The sequence below is a fragment of the Schistocerca americana genome, chromosome 4 (assembly GCF_021461395.2).
Source record: "Schistocerca americana isolate TAMUIC-IGC-003095 chromosome 4, iqSchAmer2.1, whole genome shotgun sequence".
In the NCBI taxonomy this organism is placed as follows: Eukaryota; Metazoa; Arthropoda; class Insecta; order Orthoptera; family Acrididae; genus Schistocerca; species Schistocerca americana.
Window position 1 is genome coordinate 101,358,480 of NC_060122.1, and position 15,245 is coordinate 101,373,724.

General features: G+C 40.2%; 1 protein-coding gene across 1 annotated transcript in view; it reads left to right on the plus strand.

Moving 5' to 3' along the window:
- Positions 1–15,245, plus strand: part of LOC124612846 (chymotrypsin-1-like) — a 186,831-nt gene that overhangs the window by 148,149 nt on the left and 23,437 nt on the right. Inside the window, exon 6 of the mRNA XM_047141274.1 lies at positions 1,974–2,120. Coding sequence (XP_046997230.1) covers positions 1,974–2,120 — 147 coding nt within the window. The remainder of the gene's footprint in view (positions 1–1,973; positions 2,121–15,245) is intronic.

The window sequence follows — 15,245 nt, forward strand, 5'->3', positions numbered from 1 at the left end:
AAATAATGCCAGTCAGTGTGTTTGGTACTGTTGACATGTGATATCATGTGATGTTTTCCAAACAGCTAGTAACTAGTCTTAAGGCTGCACCTAAAAATGCTGCTTAGCTCAGCATAGCAGAGGTTTGGGGGCATGGCTTCCTCAGAATACTGCTCTTAGGGGTGTCCTAAAGGCTCTAATGTTTCAGCCTAAGGGTGTATTACCAACCTGCACACAATTTTTGTGTTCCACTGCTTATATCAAAAGCAAATGAACAAAGCTACTCAAACTTTGCTATAGAATCCTTGTCTCCCTATATCCCTATTATGCTTTGATGCATCATTAATCAACATTTAGTATTATTGTTATGATAGTTTTTTAGAGAGTTTTTTGTTTCTGTCATTGGCTATTCTAGTTCACAAATGTCTCACCAGACTGCAGTAGAGTACAATAACATAAGTATTACTGCCTAGCAAGAGTGTCTTTTGTGTCTTTTAGTATGATTTGTTACAAATGGTCGGGAAATGTGACATTAGGGAATAAATAAGGTACATATACATTTTATCTTGGAGTTAGCTTTTGATGTTATTTAGTAGTTGATTATGAAATGGAAAGAAGATACAGTGTGTAAACGTTTGGCCTGAGTGTGGTATTGCCCTTCCTGAAATTTTAGTTGTTGTGACAAACTGATCTGTAGCAGAGCCCGAAGTCTAGGTTAGTTCTGATAGATAAATGACACAGCCCTCCCAGCGTGGAAACCACGAGCTGTGCCTAGGTAGACCCATGGGAGAGTGTGACAGAGATGCTGAAGAAGCTGAAGTGGCAGACTCTTGAAGACAGATATAAACTGTCCTGAGGATATCTACTCACAAATTTTCAAGAACAAGCTTTAATTGACGGTTCTAGGAATACAGGATGATTCAAAAACAATACCACAACTTTAAAAATGTGTATTTAATTAAAGAAATATAATATAACCTTCTGTTATACATCATTACAAAGAGTATTTAAAAAGGTTTTTTTTCACTCAAAAACAAGTTCAGAGATGTTCAATATGGCCCCCTCCAGACACTCGAGCAATATCAACCCGATACTCCAACTCGTTCCACATTCTCTGTAGCATATCAGGCGTAACAGTTTGGATAGCTGCTGTTATTTCTCGTTTCAAATCATCAATGGTGGCTGGGAGAGGTGGCCGAAACACCATATCCTTAATATACCCCCATAAGAAAAAATCGCAGGGGGTAAGATCAGGGCTTCTTGGAGGCCAGTGATGAAGTGCTCTGTCACGGGCTGCCTGGCGGCCGATCCATCGCCTCGGGTAGTTGACGTTCAGGTAGTTAAGGACAGATAAGTGACAATGTGGTGGCGCTCCATCCTGCTGAAATATGAATTGTTGTGCTTCTTGTTCGAGCTGAGGGAACAGCCAATTCTCTAACATCTCCAGAGAGTGTGGAACGAGTTGGAGTATCGGATTGATATTGCTCGAGTGTCTGGAGGGGGCCATATTGAACATCTCTGAACTTGTTTTTGAGTGAAAAAAAACCTTTTTAAATACTCTTTGTAATGATGTATAACAGAAGGTTATATTATGTTTCTTTCATTAAATACACATTTTTAAAGTTGTGGTATTCTTTTTGAATCACCCTGTACAGTACAACCCTCATTTATTGCTCACATAGGGATCATGAGGACAAGATTAGATTAATTTTTTTCCACATTCAGTATGTAAATGGGATGGGAAGAAACCCTAATAACTGGTACAGTGGGTCATACCCTCGGCCAAGCACTTCACAGTGTTTTGCAGAGAACTGATGTAGATGTAGAGCTATTAGTTTCAAACTGAGGGGAAACTTTATTTACATTTCACTTCACATTCAAATGTACCACGTTGCTAACTGTAAAATAAAAGTAAGTGTTGATGCATCCTGTATTTTGAGAAAGAAATGTTTTTCATGAGTAACTTGTTTCTAAATACCTTCCTTTTTTTGCAGACTGGAGGCAAAGATGCAAAAGTGTTAGAAGCAGTGAACATCACTGTGTGGTCCAACACTAAATGTAGTGAAGCCTATTCAGATGATAAAAAGCCAATTCTATCTTCAAATATCTGTGCTGGAGACCGCTGGAAAGGACAATGCAGTGTGAGTAGAAACCTATCTCTTAGCACAGTCATCATGTCCAATTCCCAAACCATGAGACTATGTGTTTCCCACACACTATTGTCCAAAATTTAAACATAATCTAGCAGTGAGATCATATTTCCTGAACAGATTATGAGAAGAAGTATATGAGAAGGTGAAATTTAAACATGAAGTTTTTACAGCAAATAATGTCAATAACATGTAATAAGAAAAGTTTTTAAACCCAAAAATAATTTTTTTTCCAATGACAACAAAACCATTTTTGGTGAATTCCATCTGATATACTTGCTTGCCCCCCCCCCCCCCCCCCTCATGAACCATGGACCTTGCCATTGGTGGGGAAGCTTGCGTGCCGCAGTGATACAGATGGCCGTACCATAGGTGCAACCACAACGGAGGGGTATCTGTTGAGAGGCCAGATAAACGTGTGGTTCCTGAAGAGGGGCAGCAGCCTTTCCAGTAGTTGCAGGGGCAACAGTCTTGATGATTGACTGATCTGGCCTTGTAACACTAACCAAAACGGCCTTGTTGTGCTGGTACTGCGAACAGCTGAAAGCAAGGGGAAACTACAGCCGCATTTCTTCCCGAGGGCATGCAGATTTACTGTATGGTTAAATGATAATGGCGTCCTCTTGGGTAAAATATTCCGAAGGTAAAATAGTCCCCCATTCGGATCTCCGGGTGGGGACTATTGAAGAGGACGTCATTATGAGGAGAAAGAAAACTGGCGTTCTATGGATCGGAGCATGGAATGTCAGATCACTTTATCAGGAAGGTAGGTTAGAAAATTTAAAAAGGGAAATGGATAGGTTAAAGTTAGATATAGTGGGAATTAGTGAAGTTCGATGGCGGGAGGAACAAGACTTTTGGTCAGGTGAATACAGGGTTACAAATACAAAATCAAATAGGGGTAATGCAGGAGTAGGTTTAATAATGAATAAAAAAATAGGAGTGTGGGTAAGCTACTACAAACAGCATAGCAAACGCATTATTGTGGCCAAGATAGACATGAAGCCCATGCCTACTACAGTAGTACAAGTCTATATGCCAACTAGCTCTGCAGATGATGAAGAAATTGATGAAACGTATGATGAGATAAAAGAAATTATTCAGGTAGTGGAGGGAGACAAAAATTTAATAGTCATGGGTGACTGGAATTCGAAAGTAGGACAAGGAAGAGAAGGAAACATAGTGGGTGAATATGGATTGGGGGTGAGAAATGAAAGAGGAAGCCGTCTGGTAGAATTTTGCACAGAGCATAACTTAAGCATAGCTAACACTTGGTTCAAGAATCATAAAAGAAGGTTGTATACATGGAAGAATCCTAGAGTTACTAGAAGGTATCAGATAGATTATATAATGGTAAGACAGAGATTTAGGAACCAGGTTTTAAATTGTAAGACATTTCCAGGGGCAAATGTGGACCCTGACCACAATCTATTGGTTATGAACTGTACATTAAAACTGAAGAAACTGCAAAAAGGTGGGAATTTAAGGAAATGGGACCTGGGTAACCTGACTAAACCAGAGGTTGTACAGAGTTTCAGGTAGAGCATTAGGGAACAATTGATAGGAATGGGGGAAAGAAATACAGTAGAAGAAGAATGGGTAGCTCTGAGGGATGAAGTGGTTAAGGCAGCAAAGAATCAAGTAGGTAAAAAGACGAGAGCTAGTAGAAATCCTTGGGTAACAGAAGAAATATTGAATTTAATTGATGAAAGGAGAAAATATAAAAATGCAGTAAATGAAGCAGGCAAAAAGGAAGACAAACATCTCAAAAATGAGATCGACAGGAAGTGCAAAATGGCTAAGCAGGGGTGACTAGAGGACAAATGTGAGGATGTAGAGGCTTATCTCACTAGGGGTAAGATAGATACTGCCTACAGGAAAATTAAAGAGACCTTTGGAGAAAAGAGAGCCACTTGTATGAATATCAAGAGCTCAGATGGAAACCCAGTTCTAAGCAAAGAAGGTGAAAGCAGAAAGGTGTAAAGAGTATATAGAGGGTCTATACAAGGGTGATGTACTTGAGGACAATATTATGGAAATGAAGAGGATGTAGATGAAGATTAAATGGGAGATACGATACTGCGTGAAGAGTTTCACAGACCACTGAAAGACCTGAGTCGAAACAAGGCCCCAGGAGTAGACAACATTCCATTGGAACTACTGACGGCCTTGGGAGAGCCAGTCCTGACAAAACTCTACCATCTGGTGAGCAAGATGTATGAGACAGGCGAAATATCCTCAGACTTCAAGAAGAATATAATAATTCCAATACCAAAGAAAGCAGGTGTTGACAGATGTGAAAATTACCGAACTATCAGTTTAATAAGTCACAGCTGCAAAATACTAACGTGAATTCTTTACAGACGAATGGAAAAACTGGTAGAAGCTGACCTCGGGGAAGATCCGTTTGGATTCCGTAGAAATGTTGGAACATATGAGGCAATACTGACCCTACGACTTATCTTAGAAAATAGATTAAGGAAAGGCAAACCTACATTTCTAGCATTTCTAGACTTAGAGAAATCTTTTGACAATGTTGACTGGAATACTCTCTTTCAAATTCATAAGGTGGCAGGGGTAAAATACGGGGAGCGAAAGGCTATTTACAATTTGTACAGAAACCAGATGGCAGTTATAAGAGTTGAGGGGCATGGAAGGGAAGCAGCAGTTGGGAAGGGAGTGAGACAGGGTTGTAGCCTCTCCCCAATTTTATTCAATCTGTATATTGAATAAGCAGTAAAGGAAACAAAAGAAAAATTTGGAGTAGGTATTAAAATCCATGGAGAAGAAATAAAAGCTTTGAGGTTCACTGATGACATTGTAATTCTGTCAGAGCAGCAAAGAACTTGGAAGATCAGTTGAACAGATTGGACAATGTCTTGAAAGGAGGATATAAGATGAACATCAACAAAAGTAAAATGAGGATAATGGTATGTAGTCAAATTAAATCAGTTGATGCTGAGTGAATTAGATTAGGAAATGAGACACTTAAAGTAATAAAAGAGTTTTGCTATCTGGGGAGCAAAATAACTGATGATGGTCGAAGTAGAGGGGATATAAAATGTAGACTGGCAATGGCAAGGAAAGCATTTCTGAAGAAGAGAAATTTGTTAACATCACGTATAGATTTAAATGTCAGGAAGTCATTTCTGAAAGTATTTGTATGGAGTGTAGCCATGTATGGAAGTTAAACATGGATGATAAATAGTTTGGACAAGAAGAGAATAGAAGCTTTTGAAATGTGGTGCTACAGAAGAATGCTGAAGATTAGATGGTTAGATTGCATAACTAATGAGGAGGCATTGAATAGAATTGGGGAGAAGAGGAGTTTGTGGCACAACTTGACAAGAAGAAGGGACCGGTTGGTAGGACATGTTCTGAGGCATCAAGGGATCACAAATTTAGCATTGGAGGGCAGCGTGGAGGGTAAAAATCATAGAGGGAGACCAAAAGATGAATACACTAAGCAGATTCAGAAGGATGTAGGTTGCAGTAAGTACTGGGAGATGAAGAAGCTTGCACAGGATAGAGTAGGATGGAGAGCTCTATCAAACCAGTCTCAGGACTGAAGCCCACAACAACAATACTTGCTTGACAGCAATGTGGCACAGCCATCATGAGTCAGTTTAGGAATTCTCTTTGCTATCAATCTCTTTGCTGAGAAAGAGGTCTGGAATTCTTGATGGCAACCGAAAGGCTGCATTTCACCACTCCAATACAAGCCAGATCTAGTATGTGGTGTTCAGATCCAGAAATAGTGCTAGCCAATCCAAGTGGTGAATACCCTATACCTTTGAGAAGTTTATTTACCCAAGCAGATCCATGTGGATGGCAATAATCAACCATGAAGATGAAATCTAGAGCCAGAAGACCTCTTAACAGTCATTTAAGTTATTATAATACAACAGCTCTATACCTATGGACTGTAACTGTATTCTTCTGATCATCAACAAAGATGTGAACTCCTTACATGCATCCAATATGTTATGAGAGTAGTTCTGCATATTAGAGTGTGAATCATATGCGAGGAAGACATTTCTTCATGGTTCAACCATAATGCTCCTGACTCAAAAATAAATAAACTCTTTGCAGCCTGCAGTGAATGGACACACTCTGCTCGATGTCTGGCACACAGAGATTAGCTCCTCTGTCATGGTACCATTTTTTGGGGAACTTCAACTCCTGTGGCACATCAAATAACTGTATGGCAGACACTGCAGAATTTCTGCATGCAGTTAAGACCAGACACCTCATGTTGTAGAGTAATTACTTATTGCTGACTTTGAACTAGTCTAGAATCAATGTTTTCTATGCCTATGAGTTGTTTTAAAAGATTTTAAATAGTGTCTTATTGCCTATTGAGTTTTGTCTCAGAATTTTTGACAGACATTTATCCATGTAATGATTTTATCACTGTTCACAAGCATGAGTGTCTGGCATTGTTGAAGATTCACCCTTCACTGTTCATAGTGGACACACCCGCCACATAAGAGGGCGAAACATCAGAAAAATCATTAAAATGTCTAAAATGTCTATCCCAAGACAAAAGCTAGCAGGCAATGCATCAACAAGTGGCCACAGAAGCCTCAGAAATATCAAGTTATCTGATACTGGCTATCAGCTTTGACCTGTGATGTCATCAAAATGGCAGGCACAACCATATCAATGGCCATCCAGTCTATGCAATATGGAGACTACAATGTCACAGATTCAATACAAATAACAAAACAAAAACAAATCCACATTTTAACATAATAACTTGAATAATAACATGAAACTATATGAGAAACACAAGAATTAAAGGCTTTTTGGTGCAGAGAAACAAAACAAACAACATTCCTAACATAACACTTGCAATTGAAAAAAAATTAAAAAGTACACATAAAAACCACACAGTTCAACATTGGTATTGTACTGCCTCAAGAATTTCAGTGTAAATTCTAGAAACACTCAGCCTTCAACCGTCTTGAACACACAATATTTTAGGTTTGAGTGTGGGAGAGTGAGAATGTTTCTACCGATCCACCAGTTTCTATGTGCAGGCCGGAAGTTTGTTATTTGAAGACTGTAAGAGGGGCAAGTCACTGATGACAACAAGTGTTTTCCACCAGCGCCACAGAAGACATAAGGAGAACTCAACCAATAATTATGTCATATTCTTTGATGTGTTAGTGTCTGTGATGATGGTAAAAAAGACTGTTGAACAGTTGAAAGTAGTTTCCTATGGACACATTCATGTATATGACTCGCCTGAGAATAGAGACTTTTAAATTATTTCATGTCTTGGTTATGACCAAAGCGGGACACATGTAAGCTATTTTGAAGAAGTGTAAATGATTCTAACGTTCAAAGAATGAGTTAGCTTTCCAAAGTTATTGTTTATGAACATTGAAAATTTATTGTGATTGAACTGAAATATATTCTACGAGTGCATAAATTATTTCAAGAATAGAAAAGTAGTTAGTAAATTCCTTTAACCACCACCATCTCTTTGGAGAAGCAGCTTTTGGGAGATTGATGTAGTGGATTAGCCACAGAAGGGGATCAGCTACACACTATGGGCAAGTTAACTGAATTGAGAGACATGTGAGTTTTGCACCCCAGCACCACACTGTGTCTCGATGTCATCCAGAGAACATTAGAGTATCTTCAGTGAAGAAATTTAGATAATAAACTCAGCTATACAATGCTAATGAACAAGTAAATCAGTAGAAAAATGGTATCAGAAGATGATGATGATGAGGTCCCATACTCCGAGGAGCATAGGGGACGATGCGAGAGACATGCACCGCCGACTAGGCAAGGTCCTAGCGGACGTGGTTGCCATTGCCTTCCTCCAACCATAATGGGGAGGAATGAAGACAACACAAAAACATCCAGTCATTTTGAGGTAGGGAAAATCCCTGACCCCGCTGGCATTTGAACCCGGGATCCCGTGCGCGGGAAGTGAGAATGCTACTGCAAGACTGCGAGCTGTGGTGCCTAGGCAAAAAACCAAAGCTCGCTGCAAAAACTACTACTGAAGACTTCACTCAAGTGATATAGCCAGAATGAAGCACTTGACACAAAGAATCCAAAATGCACCACTGCAAAAAATGGTATCAAAAACTTCACTTGGTCTACATAGCTACGGCAAAGTCAACAATAGCAAGAAACCATAACTTTCTGCAAAAACCCAGTACTGAAAACATCACTTTACTTAATAACTAGAACCAACTCCATGATAGCCACTAACCATGCCAAGCATAAGTAAACATTATTAACTACAAAAACAAAGAAAGCAACCCACAAATTCATAAGTAATTTCATTAAAAAATTATAAATGTATCATATAAGACATACTTCGTACCATGAATAACAATTTTTTTAAAAGCCCAGGTAAAATTGAAGAATATATCTGGGAACAATTAAAAAGAGATTTACGTAATCATACGAAGACTACTGAAATGTAGGTACGAACTATATGTATTATATTTGATAAATTGTCATACAGTGTGCTGAAAATTATATTTTATCACATATATGGGAGTGCTTTTAGCAACAGGTTGTGTTGACTGACTGGGTAAGGCAGTGGGACCAATGACAAGTGAATTAAAACACCCAGCACCGTAAAGAAAAAGAGTTGTGCAGAATGCCACAGTACAAAATGGAATGTTCTGTAAAATTTAAGTAAATACTTAGGTTCCTGCCAAAACACCACCTTGGAAATCAGAACATTATGAATTACACCAAGTTTTTAAAATGATCATTTTAAAGGTGATTGCTGCAAGTATGATCAAGCTATCGCATTCAAATCTAAGCTAGACCTCGAACTATGTGACAGATCTATCTGTCACTACAGCCAGTTTTCTTCATTCACATTTGTTGGCTTTGCCAACTCACAAACAACTTGTAACATTCCAAACTAACTTAGACTTCAGGCTATGATACATACAACTCTGTCACCCCATTCACTTTTGTTCTATACCAGTTCGCACATTTACCAAAACAGGGGTTACTTCTGTCAGTTTGTGGCACTAGTTCACACATAATCCACAAAAGCCATTTACAACCCCTGGTTCACATTGGTAACTTTCCTTTGGTGCAGATTAATACTTAAGTTTAGCCAAAAAGCCACTATTTATTACTTTTAAAGAAATCTATCCTAATCTCCAAAGCCACATCCTGCCGCGAAATGCCACTCAGTCACCAACTAACTCCGTCCCCAATACAAAATTCAAATAAAAATGAAATTAACACAAATGAAATCATACATTACTCTGAAAAAAAAACAAGTAGAAACTTTAGTCAACTTGATATACTTGTCACACACATGGTACTATACAAATTAAGCCAGTGAGCCTTTATGTTGCAAAACCTTAATGTTGTTGGTCGTATCATAGCACACAGCAACATTAAAATAATGACCGTTGAATTTTGTTGTCATTTCTATGACAGATTCTAAGAATTACAAAGTGCAAAACAAAGCACTACCACTATCTACCTTTGATTGCAACAGTCACAAGTAACTCGGCAAAATAGGTTAAAAACATCAAAATTCAGTACAAGAGAGCACCACATCATACTATCAAATACTCTGCAAATGTGGCAAACAACTGTGACGTGACATACCACAACACTGTTACACCATTGGTCAAAGCTTATGTCTGCTACTGAATGTTTTTGTTGATACAAAGCCTCAACAATTTTACACCTCAAAAGGGTACTTTGGGGCATATTCAACAGTACTTAGGTTGCAGTCAGTGACTTACACTGGTGTCAACAATTAAAGCAACAAACTAAAATTTTGCAAGGTTGCATTTTTTTTGCCACAAAACAGTATAATCAGGTGACTGTAAAGTAGAAACAATGTAAAGAATACAGAACATAAACAAATGCAATATGCATAATGGTAGACAAAAACGTTCTTAGTTTTTTTACAACTTAATGTATTTACACACACACAGTCTGACAACTGGTTAATGTGCTCAGTATGGGCTGTGACCACCGGCAGCAGCACAGGCTTGACAAACAGTGGGGCATGCCGTGAATGATCCCATCAATCTCATGTTGAGGCAATAATGCCTATTCTTTCTGCAGCACTGCTCACAAGTCTTGGAGAATGGTTTTTCGATGCTGATGCGATGCAACATGTGTCCCTAGTGCATCGCAATGTGCTCTATGGGATTCAAATTAGGAGAATGAGCAGGCCATGCGATGTGTGCAATACCTTCTCTTTAAAACAAAACATCAACCAGGCTTGCTCTCTGGGTTCGAGCACTATCATCTAGCAATATGAAGTCTGGGCCCACAGCACCTCACAACAGCAGCATATGAGGTCCCAAGATCTCATCATGATACCTAACAGCAGTTAAATGTTGCCTATGTAACCATACAATTTCATGAAGAGGTGTTCCAGTGGTCAACATAATCCCTGCCCATGCCATTAGCGATCATCCTCGATATCAGTCTCTTTCTTCTATGGTTGGGTCCTGAAATCATGTTCCATGTTACCTCCAGATATAATCCACTGAGAATCACTGTCCAGCGCAAATCCAGACTCAATTGTGAAAAGAACATTGGCCCATTGTTCAACTGACCAGGTGGCATGTTGACGGCTCCACTCTAGACATTCTCTTCTGTGAAGATGCTTCAGGATGCAAAAAAAAAAAAAAATCATTAGTGAGACCCCTGCTGTCAATAAGATATATTAGGCCTGCTCAAGCATGTGGAACTGTGCTTGAGTGACCTATCTGTCCCCATAAATTCTTCCTGGATCAAAATGGGACCTACTATTCAAAATCCAAAACTTATCTGTGACATCACCTATTAATAATAAAAACCATTCATTTATGAGAGAGCTCAGATGCAAGTGAGTCTGAACGAACTATTAAGTTTCTCTCTCTCACTCTCTCTCTCTTTCCAAGTATTAATCCCGACTTGTGGGGTCTGCTGTTCTGTTTTGCTACATCTCCTCCATTTCTCCCTGCCATTGACATCTTCTAGTCTTAAGCCCGCAACTGAATTGTCTTGTTTGCTCATGATGTGGCCATACCAGTGAAGATGGGCTTCCCTCACTTTGTTGGTGATCAGCACGACACCAAACCTTTGCATACAAAAATACGTCTGTATTTTTTACGTGGTCACATCATGTCAGCCCCATGGACCATCAAAGCCTCTTTGTCTCCATGGTGTGTAACATTTTCTCCTGTCATCATAGGGTGACACTCAGTCCCATACATTGCTGTTGGGCATACCGTGGTCTTATATACTTTTGCTTTAGATACTAAGGCATCTTTTTATCACAGAGGACTCCAGTGACCTGTCTCCACTTGAGCCAAGCTGCATTCACCCTCATCCGGGTAACAAGAGCTGTGTCGCAGTCTGAGGTGATGACAGACCCTAGGTACTTAAAATGCATGGTCTTCTTCACTGATACTTATGGTGCCTCTGGTTTGGGAACCATATTATAGGTACTCCGTCTTCTGGACTTTGAGTTGCAGTCCATTTTCAGCTATTCCGTCCTCCCACGTTTGAACCTGGTGCTGGAGTTCAGGGTGGGCTTGGTCGGCAAGTACCCATCATCTGCATAAAGAAGGGTTCAGGGATGTGAAGTCTGTATGTCAGCTGTTGCCATATCCATGCAAAGGATGAATAGCAATGATGGAAGGGCAGAACCCTGATGAACATCCACAGTGATATCGAAGGGCGGAGAAATTCCAGCAGGACTCTGAACAACACTAGTGGAATTACGGTACAAAAGTTGCACCCAGCTTACATATTCTTCAGGGGTGCCATGACAGTGAAGAGCTTGCCAAATAAGATCATATGGGATATGATTGGAAGACTTTTCTAGGTCTAGGAATGCCATGTGTACATTCTTCTGACTCTCCCTCTGTGTTTATCCATCAAAAGGGGCATGGCATGGATAGCATCAATGGTGCTGCATCCTTTAACAAATCCACACTGATTTTGTGTTACAGAGACAATAGTTCTGAGTCTGCTATCAAGTATCCATTCAAAGATCTTTAAAGTATGACAGAGGAGTCGAATAGGGTGATAAGTCGAGCAATCGTTCACGTCTCCTTTTCTCTTTCAGATTGGAACTGTTATGCTAGTTGTCCAGGCTTGTGGAAATTGTTTTTTGCTGATGACTTGGTTGAAGAGTGAGGCAAGGAATTCTGAAGCAGGCTTTCTGAGCATTTTCCAGATTTCCACTGGTAGTTAACCTGGGGCAGTTGCTTTTCCATTTTTCATCTTGTTGATGGCAAGCATTACTTCTTCAGGTGTTACTGAGGGGACGGGTCCTAAAGTAGGATCAGGACTAGTAATTGATGGATGCGTAAACTCTGTTGCTGGTGTTATGAAGGTAGTCTGTCCAACCCTGGAGAATAGATTGTTTATCACTCAGCAGTTTGGCGTCAGCTCCCTTGATGTGCATGACGTGTCCAATGTCCTGAGTTGAACTGTGACGTTTCTTAGCAAGATGGTAGATATTGTTTCCTCCCAATGGTGTGTCAAGCTGGTCATACAGTGTCTGGTAATACTGGTCTTTTGCTGCAGCTACTGCTCTGTTTCTGCTGATTTCAGGTTGCGATATTTCTGGAGATCAGTGTCAAGTCGTGAGTTCCACCAAGTCTTGTAGGCCATCTTTTTCTCCTTGCTTGCTTGCATGTCTTCATCTGTCCACCACCAGATTTGTTTATCAATGTATTTTCTTCCAGAGCCACAAGCTGCAGAAGTCTGTGTAGAGAAAAGGCAGCAATTTCACTCTGACATAGCACTATCAATGTATTTTAGAATGATAGATATGTATGTATGTTCAAACATAACAGTGGAACACCTGGAGAAAATTTAATAAAAGTTACTACATATGTGATTTGAAGAGGTATATATGGTAATTCGATATTTTCTTACATTTCCTCCTCCTCCATCTGAAAATGCCTCAGAAGGCCCAGCAGTACTGACAGACTGCCATATCGTCCTCAGCCAATCTACATGTACATCTATACTCTGCAAACAACTGTGAGGTGCATGGCAGAGGGTTGCATCCGGTTGTACCAGTTTTTAGGGTTTCTTCCTGTTCAGTTCACGTATGGAGCACAGGAATTATGATTAACCCTTTTAGTGCCAAATACGATCTGACCGTGATCCAGATTTTCAGCGAAAAATGCCAGTAACGATCTGATCGTGATGCCTTTCTCATTCGCTAGGAAATACTAACAACTTTGGCTTCAAGTGCGGAAAAAATGAATGAGAAAGGCATCACGATCAGATCGTTACTGGCATTCATTTTTTCCGCACTTGAAGCCAAAGTTGTTAGTATTTCCTAGCGAATGAGAAAGGCATCACGATCAGATCGTTACTGGCATTCATTTTTTCCGCACTTGAAGCCAAAGTTGTTAGTATTTCCTAGCGAATGAGAAAGGCATCACGATCAGATCGTTACTGGCATTTTTAGCCGAAAATCTGGATCACAATCAGATCGTATTTGGCACTAAAAGGGTTAATTAAATGTTTCTGTGTGTGCAGTAATTATTCTAATCTTGTCCTCACAATACCTATGTGAGTGATACATAAAGGGTTGTAATATATTCTTAGAGACATCATTTAAAGCCAGTTCTTGAAACTTTGTTAATAAACTTTCTCAGGATGTCTATCTTCAAGATACATCCATTTCAGTCCCTTCAGTATCTCTGGGACTCTATTCCATGGATCAAAGAAACCTGTGACCATTCATGCTGCCCTTCTCTCAATATGTTCAATGTCCCCTGTTAGTCCTATTTGGTATGGGTCCCACACACTTGAACTATATTCTAGAACTGTTCACGTAAGTAATTTGTAAGCAAACTCCTTTGTAGAATGATTCCACTTACCCAATGGTTGGTTTAAAAGAGGGGGCAGGAGGGGGGGGGGGGGGGGGGGAAGGGACCAAACAGCTAGGTCATCGGTCCCTTGTTCTGAATAACACAATGCCACAAGGGTGACAGTAAAACAAGCAAGACTGACAACCACAAAATGGAGAGCAGGGAAAAACCACAAGAATGACAGAATGGCAACAAACTCTTAAATGGAAAAAAGGGGAGAAGAAAACCAAAGAAATGCAAGAAACAGGTAAAAGAGATTAGAAGGACAAAACAGATTATCATGGCTGGCTGACCATGAGAATAAAAAGGAAAAGCCAGGCACTCTGCAACACATTAAAACCCCCACCTTAAAAGCACTGTGCTGGACACAGAGGGACAAAGGAAATGCGCTAAAATTTAGATCAAATGATAAAACCCACCCTCATGAATAAAACATAGAACTAAATCAGCCAACGAGGCATTGTCAGATAAATTAGCAGCAACAAGTCTGATACCCAAAGATTTCGTCACACGGCAGCCAAAGTGGGGCAGTGCACCAGAATATGGCCCACTGTCAACTAGACACCACATCGACACTGAGGTGGGTATTCACAGTGCAGGAGGTAGCCTTGGGTCACCCAAGTGTGGCCAATGCAGAGCCGGCAGGGAACCACAGAGTCCCTGCGAGAGGTCCACATGGAAGACTGCCACACATTCATAGTCTCCTTAATGGCACGCAGTCTGTTGTGAGTACTGAGACTATGCCATTCTGTCTCCCAAAGCCGAAAAACCTGGTGACATAAAAATGAATGCAGGTCGGTTATTGGAATGCCCGTCTCCATAAGCAGTTTCTGTGTACCCTGTTTGGCCAGCCTGTCAGCAAGTTCATTGGCTGGGATTCCAATGTGTCCTGGGGTCCACACAAACACCACTAAACGACCAGACTGTTCCAAAGCATAGGTGGCCTCCTGGATGGTTGCTACTGCTCTTTTTTTTTAGTCATCAGTCTACTGACTGGTTTTATGCAGCCCACCACGAATTCCTTTCCTGTGCTAACCTCTTCATCTCAGAGTAGCACTTGCAACTTACGTCCTCAAGTATTTGCTTCACGTATTCCAATCTCTGTCTTCCTCTAGAGTTTTTGCCCTCTACAGCTCCCTCTAGTACCATGGAAGTCATTCCCTCATGTCTTAGCAGATGTCCTATCATCCTGTCCCTTCCCCTTATCAGTGTTTTCCACATATTTCTTTCCTCTCCGATTCTGCGTAGAACCTCCTCATTCCTTACCTTA